We start from the raw sequence: 22,581 nt of genomic DNA, 5'->3' as shown, positions 1-22,581 counted from the left end.
AAGCACTGATGACTCGGGCACACTGCAAACACACGGCGCAGACTCTTGTTTTGGAACCAGTGCACCGCAAACGCACACAACGGCCTTCAGCTCTGAGAAGATTGCCGAACAGACACACACTGGAGTATCCTACTGTGAAAGTATCCCTGAAGCAAATTCTAGGGACTCTTATTCTGAAGAGAAGGCGCTGCCAGCACAGTCGCACACGGACAGTTCTCGCTTTGAATTACAAAGAACCACCAGCGAGGAGACCACGTCGCACGCGCCTTATTGTGAAAAGCACATAGGGACAGGAAAAGCACAGGGCCTTTACTGTAAAAGTTGCACTTCCAGCGAGCCAGAATCCTCTGAAGTATGTGAGGGGGAACTAGCAGCACCAGAAGCACCAGCACCACCAGCAGCACCACCAGCAGCACCACCAGCACCACCTGCACCACCAGCAGCATCACCACCAGCAGCACCAGAAGCACAAGCAGCAGCAACACTAACATCAGCAGCATTACCAGCAGCATTACCAGCAGCATTACCAGCAGCACTACCACCAGCAGCACCAGTACCAGCATCACCAGCACCAGCACCAGCAGCACTACCAGCACTACCAGCAGTACCATCAGCACCAGCAACAGCACCATCAGCACCAGCAACAGCACCATCAGCACCATCAGCACCATCAGCACCACCAGCAGCACCAGCAGCACCAGCAGCACTACTAGCACCACCAGCAGTACCAGCAGTACCAGCAGCACCACCAGCAGCACCAGCAGCACCAGCAGCACCACCAGCATCACCACCAGCAGTACCAGCAGCAGCACCAGCAACACCAGCATCACCACCAGCAGCAGCAGCACCACAAGCAGCACCACAAGCAGCACCACAAGCAGCACCACTAGCAGCACCACAAGCAGCACCACAAGCAGCACCACAAGCAGCGCCAGCAGCACTACCAGCAGCATTACCAGCAGCATTACCAGCAGCAGGACCAGCAGCACCACCACCAGCAGCAGCAGCACCAGCGACACCAGGCAAAGAAGCTGGGGAGCAGCAGGAGGAAGGAACCCTCACGAAAGGTACGCACTCTTCCTCCTCAGTTTGTTCTCCTCCTCTTCCTCCTCCCCTTCTGAATCCCTCCTCTCTTCTCTAGTCGCTCTTCCTTCTGAGCGTCTCTGCTCAACTTGGAATTCTCCTTCCTCTACACAATTCCTCCAATAAACTGCTGGCTTGGCTCACTAACTGGCATTCGCTTTGCCCTGTCGTGACCTCTGGTCCTGGCCTTCACCGCTCTAGTGCGACATCTGCTGGTGTCTTCTGTTCACAGGTGCCCAGCAGCCTCCCGTCGCCGTCTCTGCTGGTCCTGGTCCAGCCAGTCCTCAGCTGCTGCGGTCCTCCCAGTCCACCCAGTCCGTCTTCTACAGTGTGCTGCTCAAGTCTGGAGCCGTGTGCCTGCCAGGTCAATGAACACACACACATCCAGGACAACATCAACATCAACAGACTTGCAGTAATGAACTTCAGCGGAGCTTCAGATTACTGATCAATATCAGATGGTTGAAAACTTGTGCTGGTCTCCTCCTCCTCCTCCTCCTCCTCCTCTTCCTGCTGCTGCTCCTCCTCCTGTTCTTCCTCCACAGGCAGCAGAGACCGGGCTGGTCGAGCTCTCCTCACCGTCAGCAGCTCGAGCAGCGTGTGGTCTGCACCGGACTGTAACAGTGCAGATGTGCTCCGTCTGCTCCTTCACTATGGCTCCACCCTCAGGTAGGTCGCCCGCTCCTCCGACCGCACTGGCCCTGCGCCGCTCCACCCCTGACATCACCTCCTGTGCTTTGAAGGCAGGAGGTGCGAGCGCTGGGCCTGGCGGTGCTGGTGGACGCGCGCGGAGCCGCTCCTCCCCCTGCTCACCTGTTCCCAGCCCTCAGGCGTCTCCAGGTGAGTTTGGAACGAGTGGATCACATGACCTTCCGCCTGCTGGAGGTAGTTTCAAATGGCATTTGGACAGATGCGTCTCAGTCTGAGCAGCTCCAAACACACCGATGGGTTCTGACCGTCCGTGATGTCACTCTATGTGACGCAAGACCCAATGCGCCAGACCAGGGGGCGCCATTCCAGGTGCAGAGCTGTAACGTAGTGGAAACTCATTGGCTCATCAGTCTGTGGGGAGATCACTCCACTCAAGCTCCTGTGCCTGTATCGCAACAAGTGCCGCTTCCGCAATTATGAGGTCACTCACTACACGCTACACTGGACGACGTCTCCGCTCCGACGTCGTTGCTACAGCAACCTGTCAGTTGGGTCAATAATGTGACCCACTGTGAACAGAGCCAGATCCCATTTGGACACTTGCTAAAAACAAGTGTGGACAGTCAGCCCTAAGAATCAGATTTGAGAAGGAATCTGATTTGAATCAGATTCGCCTGCAGTCTGAACGCAACCCTATTGCACAAAAAAATCATAAATCAAGCCAAATTTTACACACTGGACCTTTGAATCAGCCGCAGCGTGGACCACAATCCGCTGTGGCCAGCAGGGGGCAGCACTTGTCTACCTTACTGAGTGTGTGTGTGTGTGTGTGTGTGTGTGCGTGTGTGTGTGTGTGTGTGTGTGTGTGTAGGAGGACACACCAGCCTCTGTTCACTCTGTGTTGTTGCTTGTCGACGAGGACACACCCCCGCACACAGGCACACCTGCAGCCATACAGGTAACACAAACACACACCTGTTCCAGTTAGCGTGCACTGTAATGACATTGCATTTGTCATGGTCCAACTTTTCTCTCCCTCTCTCTCTCTCTCTCTCGCTCTCGCTCTGTCTCTCAGGTGGAGCAGTTTTCCTCGCTAGGCACTCTGCAGCGAAAGGTGGATCTCAAGCAACTTCCTGTCGAGTTTGGAGGATCTCTGAACTTCACTCAGAGCAAGTGGCTGGCCTTTAGATTGGTCAGTGCCCCCATGACAAGCACACACACACACACACACACACACACACACACACACACACACAGACCGTTCACAGTGTGACACTCGTATGTTTGCTGTTTCAGAGAGCGGAGCAGCTGAGGGCTCAGTGTGTCAACGTCATCCACCTGCTGCAGAAAGCCATCAGCATCCTGCAGACCACACCCCTCCCTTCTGCAGCCCAGGTAAAACACACACACACACACACACACACACACACACACACACTGACCAATCAGGATCACCGGTATCACAACGCCAGCAATCAACTCGGTAACTCCACCCACTTCACCTCAACCCCAACCCCCCAGGATGCAGAGCTGCTGCTGTCCAGGACCAAGACAGTCATGTGCTGCATCCTGGAGGACAGCCGCCTGGTGCAGTTGCAGCAGGAGGGTGGGGCCTCGCTGTCGCGCCTGCGCGGCGCCAGCGCAAGCGAGGAGGAGCGCGCCTGCGCGGCGTCCGTGTCGGAGCTGTACGACCAGGTGGACGAGCTGCTGCACCGTCTGGTGATGCTGTCCAACCGCAGGACCGAGGAGCTGAGCTTCGTCGTGGACTTCGGCGGCGTGGAGCGGGGCTTGGCCGAGGTGGGCGCCGCCGTGCCCACTGGCCAATCAGCTTGGCTTGGCACGGCTTGGCTCTCCTCTGACGGCTGCTGTGTGTCCAGGTGACCTCGTGGCTGCGGGACGTCGGGGAGCCTCGCATGGAGCAGTTCAGTCAACCTGAAGACGCCCTGGAGCTCCTGCGGCAGAAACAGAAGGACTTCAAGGAGTTCTGCCCCGCTGCATACGTACGCCTCCCCGACGCACGCACACACGTGCACGCGCGTGTGCACGCACCCACACCGTCTCTCTTATCCCACCGCAGGAGCGCTGTCATCGTGGTGAGGAGCTGCTGAGGAGTCTGGAGCGTTGGGCCGGCCTGTCATCAGCGCACCTCCACGACTACGAGATCAAAGTTCACGCCTTCTGGGCCCGGCTGCAGGACTTCACGCAGCGGCTCAGGGCCACAGGCCACAGCCTGGAGAGGGCCGTGCGGCTGTACTCCTTCCTGGACCAGGTGGGGCTCGACCTCCTCCTCCAGCTCCTGACTGATTGGTTTGACTTGTGTGTGTGTGTGTGTGTGTGTGTGTGTGTAAAGACAAATGAGGAAAAGAAAAGAAGTGAGGGGATTGCAGAAAAGGAGTCGGAGGGGAAAACTCTGCTTGGGGTGATTGAAAAGATAGAATCCCATTGTGTTGGATTCGGCACCATCTAGTGGCCACACGGCGTGACGTCCCGCGGGTCCCCTAGTCTCTTCTTCTGCTGAGCAGAACCACCTTCTGGACTTCTGGTGCAGAAACAACCTGGCTGCCAGTCTGCAGGTGGCGCTGCTCTCTACGGTGGTGAAGGTCACGATGTTTAGACGGTGGAGACGCACACAAGTTACTGACTGTCGGTGACTTTATCCATCTTAATCCCCCGCCACCTCCATCACCTCCATCACCAAAAAAAAATCACAATTTTCATTTAATTTTCAATTTTTTAAAAAAAAGGAGATTTGGAGAACTGGAGAGTTTACCTTTGGCCAAAACCTTGCAGCTCTAATTTGAGTGCACGTTCCACACTGGGCCTTTAACTCCGAACGAGTCGATTCGTAACCTGACCTTTGACATCTGTCCAGCAGCGACCAGAGTCACAGTACACAGCAGAGTCCAGACATCTGCCCACCCAATCAGGAGGGGCTCCGCCCTTTTCACACCATCCAGTCACCAGTGGCACCAAACTGGCAATAAATGAACTTAAAACAGCCGTACTGCGTCTGCCCACCAGGGGGCGGAAGCCGTCAGCCATCTGTGTTTGCAGTCAACTGTTGACACTGTTTTTTTTTGTGTGTGTGTGTGTGTGTGTGTGTGTGTGTGTGTGTGTGTGTGTGTGTGTGTGTGTGTGTGTGTGTGTGTGTGTTGAAGTTGATTGTTGTTTCCACTTTGATACACTGTCTCTGTTATTGACCGACCACACACACACACACACACACACACACACACACACACACAGCGTGGAGCTGCTGTGTGCTCAGTCCAGGTGACACTCCAGTGCCAGGGTTTCACTCCCTCCGTCTTTCACTTCTTTCACAAAATCTTTGTTGCCGTGGTGACCCCTCCCCCTCCCCCGCCTGGGACCGCCCATCTGCCATTCACACTCTGTTTGATGGGGGTTCTTCGTGGTTGTGTGTGTGTGTGTGTGCGTGTGTGGTCGCCACTTTTCGTCTCCCTCAGTCTGAGTGGAGCGCTTCAGCGGAACGCACTGAGGTAGGACACGCTCTTCTTACTTTGTTACACACTCATTCACACACACACACACACACTTGTGTCGTCGACGGGGTTGTCCATCGGTGGAAGTGTGGCCGTGTAAAAAAAATAAAAAAAAGAGTATGTGAGCATTTTTTTTCTTTCTTTTCTTTGTAGCCATGCAGCAGTTTGATGTTAGTGTGGCGTCAGTCTGCTGGCACTTCTCCTGCTGCGCCGTTCCAGACGTGTCAGCGTGCTGCCAGAGTTGTCTTGTGCGGCGGCGTCCCGCGTTGTGTAGCTCGTCTCTCCTCGTCTCCTCTCGTGGACGTCTTTGGGTGACTGGAGGTCCTCTGAGAAGCAACCAGCCGGTCTCAGGTGTGACGCTGCAGGCCCGCCTGCCACCGGGTAGTTCTGGTGGTTTGGACCTTGTGTGATGGACCAGATCCTAAGTTCAAACCTGCAGCTTCTTCTGAACTCCTCCTGGACTCTCAAACCCCAACTTCTTTAACTCTACACCTCCAGCAGCCCAAGTAACCACTGGGTGAAGGAGGGGAAGGAGGATGAGGAGGAGGACAATTGAGGAAACCTCCAGTTAGCGCAGTGATGCAAGTCAAAGCAGTGACCAAAATGTGATTGGACAAAACATTCTGCCGAGAGCAGCCCCCTCCTCCTCCTCCTGCTCCTGCTCCTCAGTCCCTCCTCCTCCTCCTCCTTCTTCTATAGGACCCCGCCTCCTCCTTTCATGTGCCCCCCCCCCTCCTCCTGTTTGCTCGCTACCCTGCAGGGTCTGAACCCTGAACCCTGAGGCCACTCTGGTTCCTCCAGGTTCTCCTCGTCTCCTCTCGTCTGTTGTGCTCGTTGTGGGCCTGCGTGCTGTTGGTTAGTTTGTGGACGGTGGGAGTTCCACATGTTCAGGCAGCCAAACAAAACCTGTGTGCGCCTGCGTGTTCGTGTGCGTGTTCGCGTGCGTGTGTGTGCGCACGTGGGAACGGAGCGGCTGCAGTAATCAGAACACATTAGCCAGCTAATCAGTTTAAAGAGCACTCGGTGGACACACACACACACACACACACACACACACACACACACTACTGACCCAGTGGCCTGCTGTCGTGTGTGTGTTGTGTGTGTGCTGATCCGTACAGTTCCATTGTTGCTCCACTGTCTGAGTGTGTTTGCTTGATCTGCTGTTGATTGACGACGCCTCAAAGAGCTCGGACACTCGGTGAGCTTGTCTGCTGTGGGCGGAGTTACGCCGGGGGGCGTGGCCAGAGGAGTCTCTCCTCCGGCAGGGAAAGTCCTCCCGCTTGGTGGTGGTGGAGGAGGCGAGGAAGGAAGTAACGAAGGAGGCTTCCTTCCATCCTTCCTTCCTTCCTTCCTTCCATCTTAATCTCTCACTCACTCTCCTGACCCTGACTGACCCTGTTTCAATGTGGGTGGGAGGAGCTTCACTCAGTTCACTCAGACTCCTCCCCCTTCAACCGACACACACACACACGCACGCACTGCTGTCTGTAGCTACGTTTCCAGTGTTTCGCAAAATGAAAGCGACATTTCTAAAATTTCAGTAAAGTTGCGAATTGCAGGTGTTCCCATTGGACGCTGAGGCGCATCAGCTGTTATTCTCGTGAAATCTCGAGGGACGAGATTTACGAGAGTTGCGTTTGCTTTTTCCTGTTTACATTTGTTTGCGTTTAGGAATGGTTGTTGTGTTTTTCTTTTTTATTACTTGTAAAAAAAATATTCCATCTCCTCCTCCGTCTAAACATAACTCGCCATTTTCCCTTGAAGTGAACTGGTCACGTGACCCTGTATGTGATGTACAGGTTCAGCGTAAATTCGAAAGAAGTCTTTCCGTTACAGTTCTTGCGATCAACCTCTATATCGATACGTCTGAAAAACCACCTCAAGAGAGCATAAAAACCTTTTAGTGATATTTAGTGAGGTTTTTCAAAGTTTCCATTACCGTTTTTTTTATTGTGATGTTTAGGCTTCGCGCAATTCTAGGGGGTCATGGAATCTTGTGTTGTCAGGGTCTCTGACTTTTTGTGTGTCTCTCTCCTCTCCTCTCCGACTCCCCCCCCACCCACCCACCCCTCCCCCTCTGCAGGCTTATGGCTGGGCGTTGGAGGGAATGCGCCACCTAGCTGCCATCGCAATGGAGGACTGCACCAAGCCGGAGAAGTGCCAGGCCGCCATCGGCCGCCTGGAGGCGTACGGCCGACAGCACCCGCCCATCGCCGACGCCCTCTTCCAGGAGATGAAGGCGGCGGCGGGCGAGCTGCGGGGCGAGCGGGGCCTGCGGCAGTGGGGCTTCGCCTGGTCCAAGTGCCAGGAGACCAGCAGGGTGTGCGACAGGAAGATGGAGGCGGCGCTCAGGACTCGGGACTCCGCCCACAGACGGCGCTCGGACTCGGCCATCAGCAGAAGCTCCGCCTCCATCAAGAAAACCCTGTCGGGCCTCTGGGGCGGTGGCGGCGGTGACTCCTCCTCCTCCTGCCCCCCCGAGGACACGGAAGGATCCTCCTCCGCCTCCTCCTCCACCTCCTCACTGCTCCTCAGCGCCTCCTCCCCCGCCACCCCTCAGCACACCCCGCTCCTCCACCGCCTGCTCCGCAGCGCCTCCGTCGAGGAGTCCGCCGCCACCGTCGCCGCCGCCGCCGCCGACCGGCCCAGCGCCTCCAGCCGGCGGCAGCAGCTGAGGAAGATCCAGAGCTTTGACGTCCCGTCCACTCCGGAAACGCGGCGGTGCGGCCCGCGCGCCCTCGCCGAGCCCCCGCGGAGGGGCAACACCGGCGTCTTGATCCGCGGATTGGAGGTCAGCAGCACCGAGGCCACGGAACGCCCTCCCTGGACCGCGCCGGCGCCTTGCAGGACCTCCACGCCGGAGCCGCCGCCCCGGGGAAGGTGGGTGTGGTCTAAGGGCCAGAGTCTCTACTGGGGCTTCGGTGAGCTGTTGTCAAGCAACGGCTTGCCGGGCTCTGGGTGGTTTGCTCACGCACCAGTGGGGGAAATGTGCCCCCTGGTGGTAGACGCTCACTGACTATGATGGTGGCCAAAGTATTCACATTTGGCTCTCAAGTAAAAGTATGGATACTTGTGTAAAAAGAAATACTATGGTAGTGCTGGTTTAACATTACTCAGTTATAACTAAGAAAGTACAGGTTCTGAAATGTACTACAGTAAAAAGTATATATATTTTTTTTACACTTTTAATAACCATAGCCAATGTTATTTTCTACAAGTATTTTTTTTGTACTAAAAACATACTGAGAAGTGACCGCGAAGCCAAGGAACTCTAAAAATAATCTCCCTCTAAAATCCACTTTTATATTGAACGACAGCAGCAGAGTTGAAATAGCTCCAACAACAGCTGCGCTAACAATAAGCGAACGTGCGTCCGTGTTGTACGTGTGTTTGCGCGTGCAGCAAGCTGCGCCACGTGGTGGAGGAGATGGTGACCACGGAGAGGGAGTATGTGCGCTCGCTGCACTACGTGTTGCGCCACTACTTCCCGGAGATGGAGCGCCGCGACCTTCCGCAGGACCTGAGGGGCAAGCGCTCCGTCATCTTCGGCAACCTGGAGAAGCTGCTGGACTTCCACAGTCAGTTCTTCCTCAAGGAGCTGGAGGCCTGCTGGAGACACCCGCTGAGAGTGCCGCACTGCTTCATCAGACACGTAGGAGACGCACGCGCACTCACGTGCACACAAGTCACGCATGAGAAACATTTTAACCAGAAATGTGTATTTGATTGTTGGTGTGAGCAGCAGGAGCAGTTCGGTCTTTACGCGCTGTACAGCAAGAACAAACCCAAGTCTGACGCCCTGCTGGCCAGCCACGGAACGGCGTTCTTCAGGGTGAGAGACGCACGTTACGGGGGAGGAGGGGCTTGACCTTTGACCTCTGGCTGCTCATCGCTTATCACTCATCACGATTCCCCTCAGAGGAAGCAGGGGGAGCTGGGCGACAAGATGGACCTGTCGTCCTACCTGCTGAAGCCGGTCCAGCGGATGAGCAAGTACGCGCTGCTGCTCGCCGACCTCATCAAGGAGGTGGGCTCGGCTCAGGAGGCGGAGCTGGCGGCGCTGCTGACCGCCACCGACATGGTCAAGTTCCAGCTTCGCCACGGCAACGACCTGCTGGCCATGGACGCCGTCCGAGACTGCGACGTGAGTTTTCCCTTGTTTGCCTCCGGCCCACAAGGGGGCGCTGTCATCTGGTCATCCAGACTGATGGAGTCGGTGTCTCCACCCTGACTCCCCCCACTCTCCTCCCTCCCAGGTCAACCTGAAGGAGCAGGGTCAGCTGATCCGCCAGGACGAGTTCACCGTCTGGACGGGCAGGAGGAAGTGCGAGCGCCACGTCTTCCTGTTCGAGGAGTTGGTCCTCTTCAGTAAACCCAAGAAGATGGAGGGGGGGCTGGACGTCTTCATCTACAAGCATTCCTTCAAGGTAACACAGCCGGCTTTGTGTCAAAACAGCTGTGGAAGAAGCGGGTATGGAAAGTGGATGCATGGATGGATGGTATTAAGTAGGCTAGCGTTCTATTTTTGTGGAATAAATTTGAGTGCTGTGGAATAGATTTTCATGAGACGCGTCTCCTTGTCCCCGCAGACGGCGGACGTGGGTCTGACGGAGTCCAGCGGCGACAGTGGGCGGTGCTTTGAGATCTGGTTCAGGAGGAGGACGTCCAGGAGGCACACCTTCGTCCTGCAGGCCGCCACCGAGCAGCTCAAGCACGCCTGGACCGCCGACATCGCCAGGATCCTGTGGACCCAGGCCACCAGGAACAAAGGTAGAGGAGGAGGACGCTCCCGTCTGTCCTCACCCGTCTGTCCTCACCCGTCCGTCCTCACCCGTCCTGCCGTGCTGTGTCTGTCCCCAGAGCTGCGTCTGAGGGAGATGGTGTCCATGGGCGTCGGAAACAAACCGTTTCTGGACATCCAGCCGAGCGACGCCGCCATCAGCGACCGAGCGGTTCACTGCATCATGAAGAGCCGAGGTATCAGCCAATCACAGGCCAGGGAGCGGCGAGGCACGACCCGGTCTCCTCGCAGTCCCCGTCTCTCTTTACCCCCCCCCTTTTATCGGCACAAAGCTGTCATCACTGCCACCAGCACCAGCTGCCACTCTGTTGTCTGGTCCTTCTCAGTGGTAAACTCTGTGTGTGTGTGTGTGTGTGTGTGTGTGTGTGTGTGTGTGTGTGTGTGTGTGTGTGTGTGTGTGTGTGTGTGTGTCAGGCGCCAGAACTCGGGCATCCATCGCTGTCTCCACCTTCGACCACTCCAACCCGTTCAAACCAGGGGCCGTGACCTCTGACCCCGCCCCTGCAGGCCTGGTGTCGTCCGGCCTGCTGGGGCCGCTCAACCTGCACATGTACAGGTACAGAACAGTCTGCTGCGCGGCCCAACCCGACCCAACCCGGTTCGGTCTTCTAACGCCCCTCCCCCTCTCGCAGCCACGCCCTCTCCGCCTCTTCTGCCGAGAGCTCCTTCATCACCTCCGGCATCGAGGAAGACGAGCAGGAGCACGAGACGGCCAGCCAGCCCTCCATGAGTGAGTTTCAGCGCCCGGCCGATCACGATCGATCCGGTTCAGCCCGTCGTCACAGCATTCCTCTGCTTTCAGCCACCGAGAGCTCCGGCTCGTCGTCGCGCTGCCTGTCCGGCTCCACGGGCTCCGACAGCGGCTGCGTCTCCGCCCACCTCCAGGAGGCGCCTCCCGACGAGACGGGCCGCCACGGTCGGCTCCTCCCCTCCGACAAGCGCCTCAGCGACCGCCAGTACATCTCGGCGGTGAGTCCACACCCGGGCCACTCTCACCCGGCCGTCGATCAGCTGACCGATGGGTGTGTCTGCCTGCCCCCCCCACCCCCTCACCCCACCCCAGGGAGCTCCTGCGGTCCTCGGCCCGGCCACCGTTGTCTGAGTCAGCTGACCTGCCACACGCCACTGGGAGCCAATCGCTGGGAGCAGCGCCGCCACCAGGGGGCGCGACGGGATCCGCTGAAGTGATCAGCTGCTTCGGCACTGGGCTGACAAGATGTTCAGTCCTCAAGTTCAGAAGGTCAGAGTCAGTGTTTAGATCCAGAAGATCCGAATCCATGTTTAGGTTCAGAAGATCCGAATCTATGCTTTGCTTCAGAAGATCCGAGTTCGTGCTTAGGTTCAGACGATCCGAATCTTTGTTTAGGTTCAAACAATCCGAATCTTTGTTTAGGTTCAGAAGATCCAATTCCATGTTTTGGTTAAGAAGATCCGAATGAATTTTTTTTTTTGGGGGGGTTCAGAGGATCCGAATCGGTCTTCACCTTTAGATGATTCGAATCAGTCCTCAGGTTCTTCAGCCTGTGACTCTGATAGTTACACTGGGACTAAACAGGACTCTCTCTCCCTTGCCTCCCCCACCCTCTCTGTGGTGGTATCAGCTGATTGGTTGTCGATTAAAGGTCCGACTGTACATTAGTGTAAATAAAGTCATGACTGTTTTTTCTTTCTTTTTTCTTTTTGTTTGTTTTCTTTTGTTTCTTACACCTTTATTAAACATGAGTTTGTTCGGACATGCCTCTGCTTCATGCTTACTGGTAGTGCCCTGCATGCGCTCAGTGGGAGACGTGCATGAGGATTTAGGTTTCTCTCAGTGAACCAGTGCAGGGGTTCCTAAACTTTTCCAATTTTCTGTGGCTCCCTAGTGCCCCCTGGTGGCCCCCAGGGGGGCTGCAGCGCCCACTTTGAAAACCAGAGAACTTAAGTAGTGTCTTGGTTGCAAAAACATTTGAAACAACTGCTGCAGTTCTGTGACAATATAAATCTTCTAGTTGATTTTACCTGCAGGTAAGTTGTCAGGTTAGCGAGGACTCGGGTTGTGTTAAGTCTCCGCCCGCTTGAAGTTTTCTGAGTGGATGATATCAGTCGGAGTCGATGCTATGAGGGTGAGTAAGTCCATGACTTGAAAATATATTATAGAAAGATTTATGAACTGTGCTTCAGGTCTGAGTCGTCCTGTCAGCTGTATTACACATGTGGATTTTTGTTTTGTGGCCTATGGAAAGAATAATGAGCCACATGGGGCCATTTTTGGCTGCAGTACCTTGATTGGCCACTGGGAAAACCATTTCTGCGCCTCAATATTGTCAGCCTGGGTTCCAGTTGTTATAATACATCCATGATATTCACTATAGAGTGTATCCCACAATCCATTGCTAAAAGTAGTGTACAACAAACCATCGCCAACCCACCAATATATCCCATCATGCATTGTGCGTCACGCGGCTCCCCACGTACGTGGAACATGGAACTTTATTTTTTTAAATTTGGGGAGACGCTTAGTAAAGTGTGTATTTGTCACAAAAAAAAATGTGTGTATTCATTATCAATTAATTTATTACCACCTGTTGATGGGACATTTTGTTGTTTGTTGTTTTTTTTTTTTAATTTTTGTGGTTTTGTAGTTTGCCCGTGCCGGGCCTAAGCAGTGAGGAGGGAATGAGTGGCTTGATTCGGACACAGCCCAGGTCTTCTTCCACACCCATGGTTCTGTGTCAGCAGCAGGTCCGTCCGTCACTGAAGGCGGTCCCCCTGGAAAGGCGAGTCTCTCTCCCCCTTTGTCGAGGCGATTGCCTCTCGCTATGAAGTGGGCAGGGCTCACATCCAGTGTCATTCGACTCTGACCGAGATGAAAGTAACACCACGAGAGCTTCACATAGAAAGTCTTTATTTGCCTTTAATGTGACAGCGTATTGCCCCTTAAAGGTCGGGCTCTTCAGAGCACAGCGCAGTCCGACGCGTTCGCCCCGCTGATGCTCGTTGCTGATTATGGTTGAAGCTCTGCAACTCATCAGTTCGCCTGAACGCGACGGGAGTGATGCGACACAACGCTGAGGTGACCGACGGCAGACTGCACACTCGAACACAACACGGCCTAAAAACGGCAAGTTTATAAAAAAATAAGTTTGATACAAAAAAAAAAAAAAGCCTCTGACATGCGTTACAATAAAACGTTGCGGCGCCGTTTGACTAAGGATACAAAAATATGACATCGGATGACTGCGAACGCCTCACTGCTGCCTCCCTCCACGAGTCGGCTAACGTAATTGATGATGACGTCATCAAACGGAGGCAAAGCAGCAGATCAATGACATGTTTACCGCAGCTTCTGTGATATTGGTGCTTTTGATTAAGAGTCACGGTCGCAGGGGTTACTGAACTGAGTGCTGGACGACCGACGGGAAGCGGTCCCACCCGAAGATAGAGAAGAACTGCTGTTAGAGATGAAGACGAAGAAGAGTCAACGATCCACGATTGAAATCGTTTGAAACTGGTCCCTGAAAAGCGTCAATGTTGGAACTGCGACGACGCAGCGGGAAGTGTCCTCGGTGTCGCCTCCTCCACTTTTTGCGGCGCCCCAATGTTTCCTGCTGACTTCAGACAGGAGGTGAGGTGGGGGGGAGGGGGAGGGGGAGGGGCTCAAAGAGGAGCAGGAAGATGAGGAACTTTTCGGGAGCGCTGCTTTTCCTCGCGTGTCCACAGGTGGGCGCCAGTCAGCTAGCCAGCCTCCTGCAGGCCCGAAGGACCAGGTGAGGGTGGATGCTCCGCCCTACAGCAGCAAACACTTGAAGAAGCTCTTTTTGGACCGTGACTCCGTGATCTTCACAGCTCCGCCTCCTCCAGGTGGGCTGCTGTCGTTCTGCCGGGAAGCAAAGGGCAAAGACGAGACCCAGTCAGCTTCAGGCAGGTTCGAGACAGGAAGTGCCGCCGGGCACACGCCCAGATGTGACCCCCGAAGGCGTCAACCTACCATCTTCCTGTTGAGTCGGCTCATGATGTCTCTGGCCAGCATGAGGAAAGCCTGCAGGGGGCGACAACACGCAACATTTCCTCCTGGTATAACTTTGCCACAACCAAACACAACACCAAACTCTCCCGTACAACAAACCAACCCAGTAAAATATTCATCACACGCTCCCCTGTGTGAACTATACAGCGGCTCTGTGATCAGGAAGGCCACTCTGACCACAGACGACCCCTCGCCTCCCCTCCACCACTCTTTCCAGTTACTACCGTCAGACAGAAGGTACAACGTCCCACTGGCCCACTGTCATTCCATCTGCCATAACCATCCTGAACACTCTGAAATAAACGCTACTGCTACTACTAGTACTCTTACCAGCTGCCAGCAGCAACATAATGTCAATGTGTCTTGATGGGAATTGTATGAATGTGTGTGTGGGCCATCACATCTTCTCATCTCAACTCTCGGCTGTCATCTCATCTCATCTCGTGGCTCTCATCTCATCTCATCTCATCTCGTGGCTCTCATCTCATCTCAACTCTCGGCTGTTATCTCAACTGTTGTTTCTCATCTCATCTCATCTCATCTCATCTCGTGGCTCTCATCTCATCTCAACTCTCGGCTGTCATCTCATCTCGTGGCTCTCATCTCAACTCTCGGCTGTTATCTTATCTCAACTGTTGTTTCTCATCTCATCTCATCTCATCTCAACTCTCGGCTGTCATCTCATCTCGTGGCTCTCATCTCATCTCAACTCTTGGCTGTTATCTTATCTCAACTGTTGTTTCTCATCTCATCTCATCTGAACTCTCGGCTGTCATCTCATCTCGTGGCTCTCATCTCATCTCAACTCTTTACTGTCATCTCATCTCATCTCGTGGCTCTCATCTCAACTCTCGGCTGTTATCTTATCTCAACTGTTGTTTCTCATCTCATCTCATCTCAACTCTCGGCTCTCATCTCATCTCAACTTTCAGCTCTCATCTCATCTCAACTCGTGGCTCATCTAATCTCATCTCATCTCTAAGCTCTGGGGCTCTCGTCTCAACTCACAGCACTCATCTCAACTCAACTCATCAATGCTCTCACGGCTGTGGCGGACTCGAGGTCAGCGGCCGTGGCTCACCTCCTCCACGTTGATGCTGGACTTGGCGCTGGTCTCCAGGAACTTGATCCCGTAGTCGATGGCGAGCTGCGCGGCCACATGACAAAGAGTCAATAAACAGTAGACAGGACCGGACGGAAGGTCAGAAAATAATCTGGAAACCCACCTTCTCTCCTCTCTCCCTGGACACCTGCCGCTTGTCGTTCATGTCGCACTTGTTTCCAAGAACCATCCGCTCCACGTCGGACGACGCGTGCTGCGAAAACACACAACCGCCGTCATCCAGGTCACATCATCAGTTGGGGGGGGCAGTGGGGGTGGGGGGGGGGGGGGTGGGGGGGGGAGAGAGGGGGAAGACGTGTACCTCCTCGATGTTGCGTATCCAGTTCCTGATGTTGTCAAAGGACTTCTCATTGGTGATGTCGTATACCAGCATGATGCCCTGCGATGTAGACAGGAAGTGACATCATCGGCACAGGAAGTGACGCAGGTGTTGGATAAACGAAGGCTTCCGGCCCGTCACTCAACGACGTGACTCAACAGCAGCCGCGTTGTTGCCTTACCATGGCTCCCCTGTAGTAGGCGGTAGTGATGGTCCTGAAGCGCTCCTGTCCTGCCGTGTCCCTGCAGGAGGAGGAGGAGGAGGAGGAGGAGAAGAAGAAATTGTCAACGTGCCAGTGGTCCAGCGGCGATGGGATTGGCCGTCACTCACCAGATCTGAAGTTTGATTCTCTTCCCGTCCAGCTCCACTGTCCGGATCTTGAAGTCGATCCCTGGAACACAAAGTCAGTGTGTGACACAGCAGCCTGCAGCGCCTCCATCAGGCCACAGGAGGCCAGGGGTGGACTCTTATAAAAGTGCCCGCTGTGTTACACCAATAGTCAGAGTGTAATTGATGCTGTAGTCGGACGCCCCCTGGTGGTCTGTAGAGAACATCACTACTGCGGGTAAGATCAGATCAGAGACACCAAATTAGGGTCCATTAGTGTGTGTGTGTGTCGTGCACACACACACACACACACATATCTGGAGTCAGCTGACCCTCTGCGACTCTTTCCTCTGTGGTGACAGTGCAGCCTCTGTCTGTCAGAGCAAAGCATTGTGGGAACTTATGAAACATTCATGCCATTTCTGTCGCTGAACTGAATCAGCAGCGTCCCGTCGACCAGTGACCAACACCACAGAGGCGGACCTGACCAGCTTCCACTTCCTGTTTGCACCAGGAAGACGAAGCGACACCCTCAACTCACTCTGACACACACACACAGGAAATACAATGTGACATGGTTTCATGGCACAGATGCTTTCTCCCTCTCTTTCACTTTCTCAAACACACACACACACACACACACACACACACACACACACACACACACACACACTGGAGGAGGTGGAAGAAACCTCTGGTCCGCAGGAACAGCCAAAACCAAAACCAGAATACATTACATTACGTTTGACGTAAAGAACAGGAACCACATTCTTTGGCCCACATGGTCACATGGTCTGGAGTCACGTGACACATCTCTGTAGGACTTTCCATCAAACACACACACACACACACACGCAGGAGACCACATGTGGAAGTGATGACACATCGGGTTGTTCATGTCTGATCACTGATCAATAATCAGCCGAATTATGACGTCGCGCCGTTTCAACTGACATTTGGCTAAATCTCGCCTCAACGACGAGGGATGGTGACGTCAAGGGGGGGTCGGAGGTCACCAGGCGCAAACATCTGGCCCGTCAGCTGCGCTGCGAGCATCCTGCCCGGCCGCCGTCACGGACAACGACTCCGGGCCGGAAGGACCCGGGTTGGACCCCGACCCACACTGGGACCGGGACTGAGACCGGGACCCGGAGCTGAGAGGGCGGGGTGGACCCGTTCACTCACCAATGGTGGAGATGAAGGTGGTGTTGAAGGCGTCTTCACTGAAGCGGAACAGCAGGCAGGTCTTCCCGACGCCACTGTCGCCGATCAGCAGCAGCTTGAACAGGTAGTCGTAGGTCTTGGCCATCTTCCTTCCCGCCCGCCGGAGCTCCGCTGCCTGCGCTGCCCGTCACACCGAGGCGAATAGCGGCAGCAGGAAGCGCCGGGATGGCAAGTTCCCTCAGCCAACACCCGTGACATCCGGTTTCACCTTTTCGCAATAAATGATACACTGGGCCTTTAATAATTGAGTCTCTCTCCCACCCCCGTCTGTCGACAACAAGTTTTACAGATTATACGTTTTGGAGATTACTATTATTGGTCAATGTCATTAAGTCATTTGTTTGATCTGGGTCTCAGTGCAACAGGTAATTTATGTGCTCTTTAAACGTAATCATGGCGCTGGCTCTTATTGTGAAGCCACGCCGCTACAACTTCCGGTCTGCCTTTAATAACTTGTCACATACAGGAAGCAGGGGGCGCCTCTCCAGAGCGCAGGGCAATGGGCGAGTCCCGGGCGAGTCGGCAGTTTCTTCTCTTCTTCTTCTGCACGTCGAGTTTTCAAGTTTCACAACTGAACAATTCGACCGTGTGTCAGGGTCGAACCCTCTGCCTCTCGGTTCAAACTCTTCACCTCTGACGAGCCAATGTGACAGAATGACGCAGGAAATGAGACAGGATGCTTCAGGAGGCGGCAGCCATGGTGCCCCCACATTTTTTTAATGTCAGCGACAGGAAACAGAAAATAATAAATAAGACAAGCGCCAGTTTTCACTGCACAGCTCTTACAAAAATAGCATGATGATAAGAGTACAAAACCTTTCGGACGAGATTCGTTCCGTCTTGGTCATGTGATTATTGTGCGTATGTTTGGAGTGACGGGAGTCGCTTCCACACACATCATCTCGTTCAAGCTGGGCTTTTTCTTAACACAGAGACGGTAACCGCGAGCAGAAGACGCGCTGCGCAGATCACACCTGTCCACAGGAGGTCAGGCATGCGGTGGAGGTGAGGCTCCGCCCCAATCAGGTGGCCAACGGCCGGGTCAGCGGCGTCAGTCCAGGTCTTGGATGCGGCGGCAGATGTCGTCTGTAAACTCCGAGCACTTGGAGTTTCCCCCCAGGTCTTTCGTCAGCACCTGACAAACACGCACACACACAGGTTTAAACCCGTTAGCATTGCGGCTCCGCGGCTTAACGGAACAGTTAGCCGCCCCCCGCCCCACCCCCGCCCGCTCTCAACCCTTCGAGAGGACCACCGCCGCCGTCTCACCTTGCGGTCCCTGATTGTGTCGAAACAGGCCACCTGAATCTTGCTGGCCTGCTCGTGGAGACCCATGTGACGCAGCATCATCACGCCGCTGAGCAGCAGCGCGGTGGGGTTCGCCATGTCCAAGCCGGCGATGTCGGGGGCGGTGCCGTGAACCTGGTGGGTGGCCACGCGACAAACCAAACACACCTGGTGAGCTCAGGACGGCGGACCGACGGCGGCCGGCGGCGGCTGCAGCCAAGACTCACCGACTCGAATATCGCCACTCCGTTTGCTCCGATGTTGCCGCTGGGGGTGACGCCGAGTCCGCCGATCAGTCCAGCACACAGGTCGCTGAGGCGACAGGCACGACAGGGCGTGAGTGACTGACACACACAGACACGTACACACACACAGATAGATAGACAAGACAAAAACAGACACACAAACCAGACAGACCCATCCATATCTAGACCAGACAGACAGACAGACCCTTCCATATCTAGACCAGACAGACAGACCCTTCCATATCTACACCAGACAGACAGACAGACAGACAGACTCTAACCTGAGAATGTCGCCGTACAGGTTGGGCATGACCAGGACGTCAAACTGGGTTGGGTCTTGAACCATCTGAAAAACCAGAACCAGGACACATCAGAGCCCAGTCTCGGGCCAATCTGAGTGGACTGAAGTGCTCTGGACCGAGGTCGGGGCCCGGTTCACCCCGAGTGGCCACTGGACTCACGTTGAGGCAGACCGTGTCCAGGTACATCTCCGTGAACTTGATGTCCCGGTAGTTTTCTGCCACCTCACGACACTTCCTGAGGAACAGGCCGTCGGACATCCTCCTGGGGGAGCGACATGAGATGAGATGAGATGAAAACGCACACACGCGCCGAGGCCGACGAGGGTTCAGCGGTGACTCACATGATGTTGGCCTTGTGCACGGCGGTCACGCTGCTGCGCTGGTTGTTCCTGGCGTACTCGAAGGCGTACTCGGCGATGCGTCTGCTGGCATCCTCCGTGATGAGTTTGATGCTCTGGACGACGCCGTCCACAATCTGCCACCGCATGGGAAGGGAGGCGGGGGGGGGGGGGGGGGGGGGAGAAACGCATGCTCAGCGTCCAAACTAGCCACAGAGATTCGGGGTGAGGCTCAACTGTGCACCAGGAAGTTGGTTTTAAACTCAGTTATAGCAAAACAATTTGGCCGGGCGCCACTCACCACGTGCTCGATGCCGCTGTACTCGCCCTCGGTGTTCTCCCGGATGGTGACCAGGTTGACGTCGGTGTACGGCGTCTTGTAGCCCTCGATGGAGATGCAGGGCCGCACGTTGGCGTACAGGTCAAAGGTCTTCCTGAGCAGCAGGTTCATGGAGGGGTGTCCCGCCGCGATGGGCGTCTTCAGAGGGCCTGCGGGACAGAGAGAGCGAGCCGTCAGCCGCCCGGACGCCACTGTGGGACGTCGCCTCCGAGGCCCCGCCCAGCAACGACCTTTCAGCCCGATCTTGCTGCGGTCCATCGACTCTTTGGCATCAGGTGGGATCATCCAGCGGCCCCCCGGCCCTTTGATCGCCGTCACGTTCCTCTCCTCCCACCTCACTGGGACCTGCAAGTCAACGTTCACAGAATGTCACGCCATCGACGCGCACACACACGCGCACACACACACACACACACACACACACACACACACACACACACACACACACACACACACACACACACACACACACTAGGGATGCAAGGGTTCGATATGCATCATGGTTTTTTGGGCCAGGCTAACGGTACGGTTCCAGTATCTTAATATAAAACTGTTCTGTCTAGCAAAGGCAATATTGTATTGTAAAAAATAATTAAAAGCACAGATGTCACCAAAACACAAACTTCATTTAAAAAAAAAAAAAAAAAAAACAACTTTGCACTATCAGATAAAATTAAACAAACATAAAATATTTACAACAATCCAATAAAAGTAAACCAATTTTAACCCACTTACAGGCGAGTCAAGACATTATCACTAGGGCTGTCAGCACACACACACACACACACACACACACACACACACACACACACACACACACACACACACACACACACACACACACACACACACACCTTTGCTGCCTCAAAAATCTTCACCACAGCAGAGGAGATCTCTGGACCAATCCCGTCCCCAGGAATCAGAGTCACAGTCTGCATCTGGACAAAGACGCCAACGGTTAGCCGGGTAAATCCAGGTGACATCATCACGTTGCTGGACACACTGTCACTCAAGCAGGCCTCCAGGCGCCTGGTACGGTTAGCGAGCCGTGACCCCTGAACCCATCTGGTGCTGCTGTGAGAGGGACTTCAGACTGAGGCTAAATTTAAAGACGGAGCAAAGCATCTTCTGACAGGTTAACAGAAGACATGCTAACAATGCTGGCACTGTGTGTGTGTGTGTGTGTGTGTGTGTGTGTGTGTGTGTGTGTGTGTGTGTGTGTCATGAGCTCTCACCCCTCTGGAGAAGGACGCTGAGTGAAGCTGGGGCCTCCTGGCCGCAGACAACACCACTTGGGACAACTGTAGGAGACAGATGAAGGTCAGAGAGACACAACAACGCTGATGTTTCGGACACACACAAGACAGAATGTTGGATTTCTGCTTCAGCCCCCTTCAGTCTCCATCACTCATCCACCTGAAGCTCCCCTCCCCCTTCACGTGTTAAGTTGGCGTTAGAACTATATAGATTGTCACTACCTCTTAACACGTGTGCTTCATGAACACTGAACACGCAGCGGCGGACTGCTGAAGAGGATGCAAATGTTTTCCAACTGGGGACCGGAAGTGACAGTAACGGCTTCCACCGTAGCCACGTCCAGGCGGCTGCTGAGCCAGTATGACGGCGCTGCTGGACGGCTCGGCTCGGCTCGGCTCAACTACCTTGGCGAACAGCGTCGGCGTCATGTGAAGGACACTCGCTACACTGAGCTAACATGCTAGCCTGCGTTCAGCGGATTTATCGCAAAAGCGGAAACCAGAGACCAGCGTAACGACAGAGACACAAACACCCCCCGGCTCGGTACACCCTGATCCAGCCTGGTCGGCCCGTCCGAACCGGCTCCGCCCGCTACGAACAGTGGCTTTGCTTACCAGTGACCTCCACGCGCCTCCCGCCATCCTGCCGAGGTAGAAGAGTGACAGAGATGGTGTGGAGCTGACAGGACGCTTCACTCCGACAACTACACAGATCCTCGGACGGGCGACGACGTTCCACTCCGAGATGCCGCAGAATCGCGCGCGCGCGCGCGCACACACACACACACACACACACACACACACACACACACACACACACACACACACACACACACACGCAGATATTTTCAGCAAAGTTTGAAAAGTATGCGATCTCTCGCAAGAGGAATAAACGTCGTTAATCTTTAGCCGTACTGACATTTGTCCTAACTTCGACCCCGTAGAACGTAGATATGACGTAACCGGGAAGTAGGCGGAGTTAGCATTAAACCTCAAAGTACTTACTGACCACACTCGTGGATGTTACTCATGTTACTGACAGCCCCCTGAAGTTGGAATTCCGACTTGGGAAGTTGGAGAATCCTCACATCGCCCGAGTTCGCTGACATGGACAGCCGCGCCGTATGTGCTCCTCTTAAATTCAGTTTATTCAGGAATTCTTTTCGTACAATAATTTGCTGAACGGATAGTATTGCACCACACTCTACGCAACTTTAATGGAAATTTGATTATTGTTATTATTATTTTTTTTTTTTTGTGTGTGTGTGTGGTTGTTCTTCCTCAATCAACAGCTGGAGCCTTGTGCCAGCCATCTAAGATGGAAAATACATAATGTAATTCAATATTATACATACAAGACAAGCCTAGTTGTTTTTAAACTTTATTGAACAACGTACAAAACAATTATACTTATACCGTTTATCTTCTACAGCTGCCCAAAAAGTATCCCTGACCCGCTTGAAGTCATCCTATTTTTTTTTATTTTTTTTTTTAGGTGTACTTATTTTCTCTGTTCTGTTTTATTTATTTATTTAGGAGTTAAAACCCGACAATGAAAATATTTTTAAAGTAGTCTCAGTTTTTATGGTCAGGAATTAAGATTAATTTAGTCTTTAGCCAGGCTATTCAGAAACCATCTTGTTTCTGAATAGCCTGCTTTGTCTTGAACGTGACAACCGCAGGTGAGAACTTGCACTTCCCTTGTATTGCAGCAGATGGCGGCTTTGTTCAGGCCATTAGCCTGCCAACTGAAATTCAGTGAAAACACTG

At 54.1% G+C, this 22,581-nt stretch overlaps 3 protein-coding genes and 1 long non-coding RNA gene across 4 annotated transcripts; 2 read left to right on the top strand and 2 right to left on the bottom strand.

The window, feature by feature from the left end:
* The first annotated feature begins 8 nt into the window (after positions 1-8).
* plekhg4 (pleckstrin homology domain containing, family G (with RhoGef domain) member 4) lies at positions 9-11,171 on the top strand. Its single transcript, XM_076025237.1, has 22 exons — positions 9-66; positions 657-1,067; positions 1,316-1,447; positions 1,629-1,752; positions 1,827-1,923; positions 2,606-2,692; positions 2,810-2,926; positions 3,031-3,129; positions 3,256-3,531; positions 3,612-3,734; positions 3,812-4,003; positions 7,324-8,120; positions 8,643-8,892; positions 8,983-9,072; positions 9,160-9,384; positions 9,497-9,667; positions 9,830-10,010; positions 10,101-10,217; positions 10,456-10,597; positions 10,674-10,771; positions 10,844-11,010; positions 11,105-11,171. The coding sequence occupies exons 1-22, from the start codon at positions 9-11 to the stop codon at positions 11,141-11,143; spliced, it is 3,993 nt and encodes a 1,330-aa protein (XP_075881352.1). The 3' UTR covers positions 11,144-11,171.
* Positions 11,172-11,196: 25 nt separating this feature from the next.
* On the top strand, positions 11,197-11,774 carry LOC142883057 (uncharacterized). The gene is made up of 2 exons (XR_012925987.1): positions 11,197-11,326; positions 11,408-11,774. It is a non-coding gene; the product is annotated as an uncharacterized LOC142883057 (long non-coding RNA).
* A 1,137-nt stretch (positions 11,775-12,911) lies between these two features.
* On the bottom strand, positions 12,912-17,201 carry rab8b (RAB8B, member RAS oncogene family). Its single transcript, XM_076017625.1, has 8 exons — positions 17,005-17,201; positions 15,823-15,883; positions 15,674-15,734; positions 15,475-15,552; positions 15,277-15,366; positions 15,132-15,197; positions 14,012-14,062; positions 12,912-13,900 (listed from the first exon to the last, which is right to left on the bottom strand). Exons 1-8 carry the CDS (start codon positions 17,126-17,128, stop codon positions 13,811-13,813), a joined length of 621 nt encoding a protein of 206 aa, XP_075873740.1. The 5' UTR covers positions 17,129-17,201; the 3' UTR covers positions 12,912-13,810.
* Positions 17,202-17,720: 519 nt separating this feature from the next.
* On the bottom strand, positions 17,721-21,575 carry LOC142883016 (isocitrate dehydrogenase [NAD] subunit alpha, mitochondrial-like). The gene is made up of 11 exons (XM_076017596.1): positions 21,427-21,575; positions 20,791-20,856; positions 20,410-20,493; positions 19,786-19,900; positions 19,517-19,704; positions 19,219-19,352; positions 19,037-19,139; positions 18,857-18,921; positions 18,558-18,642; positions 18,313-18,465; positions 17,721-18,178 (listed from the first exon to the last, which is right to left on the bottom strand). Exons 1-11 carry the CDS (start codon positions 21,451-21,453, stop codon positions 18,095-18,097), a joined length of 1,104 nt encoding a protein of 367 aa, XP_075873711.1. The 5' UTR covers positions 21,454-21,575; the 3' UTR covers positions 17,721-18,094.
* Positions 21,576-22,581: the final 1,006 nt, after the last annotated feature.

The sequence above is a fragment of the Nelusetta ayraudi genome, unplaced genomic scaffold, assembly GCF_046127955.1.
Source record: "Nelusetta ayraudi isolate G7.1 ecotype Tasmania unplaced genomic scaffold, CSIRO-AGI_Nayr_v1 ptg000002l, whole genome shotgun sequence".
Classification (NCBI taxonomy): domain Eukaryota; kingdom Metazoa; phylum Chordata; class Actinopteri; order Tetraodontiformes; family Monacanthidae; genus Nelusetta; species Nelusetta ayraudi.
Note: the sequence above shows the minus strand (reverse complement) of the source record. Positions and strands in the feature narration are given on the sequence as shown.

Bases quoted from the DNA above. Each gene is read 5' to 3' on its own strand.
- plekhg4 (XM_076025237.1), top strand. From the start codon at position 9: ATGACTCGGGCACACTGCAAACACACGGCGCAGACTCTTGTTTTGGAA. The intron at 3,130-3,255 runs GTAAAACACACA...CCAACCCCCCAG, and splicing joins CCCTCCCTTCTGCAGCCCAG to GATGCAGAGCTGCTGCTGTC. The intron at 9,385-9,496 runs GTGAGTTTTCCC...CCTCCCTCCCAG, and splicing joins ACGCCGTCCGAGACTGCGAC to GTCAACCTGAAGGAGCAGGG.
- LOC142883016 (XM_076017596.1), bottom strand. From the start codon at position 21,453: ATGGCGGGAGGCGCGTGGAGGTCACTG. The intron at 19,705-19,785 runs GTCGTTGCTGGG...TCTGTCCCGCAG, and splicing joins CAGCAAGATCGGGCTGAAAG to GCCCTCTGAAGACGCCCATC. The intron at 18,922-19,036 runs GTGAGTCCAGTG...CTGGTTTTTCAG, and splicing joins TGGACACGGTCTGCCTCAAC to ATGGTTCAAGACCCAACCCA.
- rab8b (XM_076017625.1), bottom strand. From the start codon at position 17,128: ATGGCCAAGACCTACGACTACCTGTTCAAGCTGCTGCTGATCGGCGAC. The intron at 15,553-15,673 runs GTAAGGCAACAA...TCTACATCGCAG, and splicing joins CCTACTACAGGGGAGCCATG to GGCATCATGCTGGTATACGA. The intron at 15,367-15,474 runs GTACACGTCTTC...GTGTTTTCGCAG, and splicing joins GGATACGCAACATCGAGGAG to CACGCGTCGTCCGACGTGGA.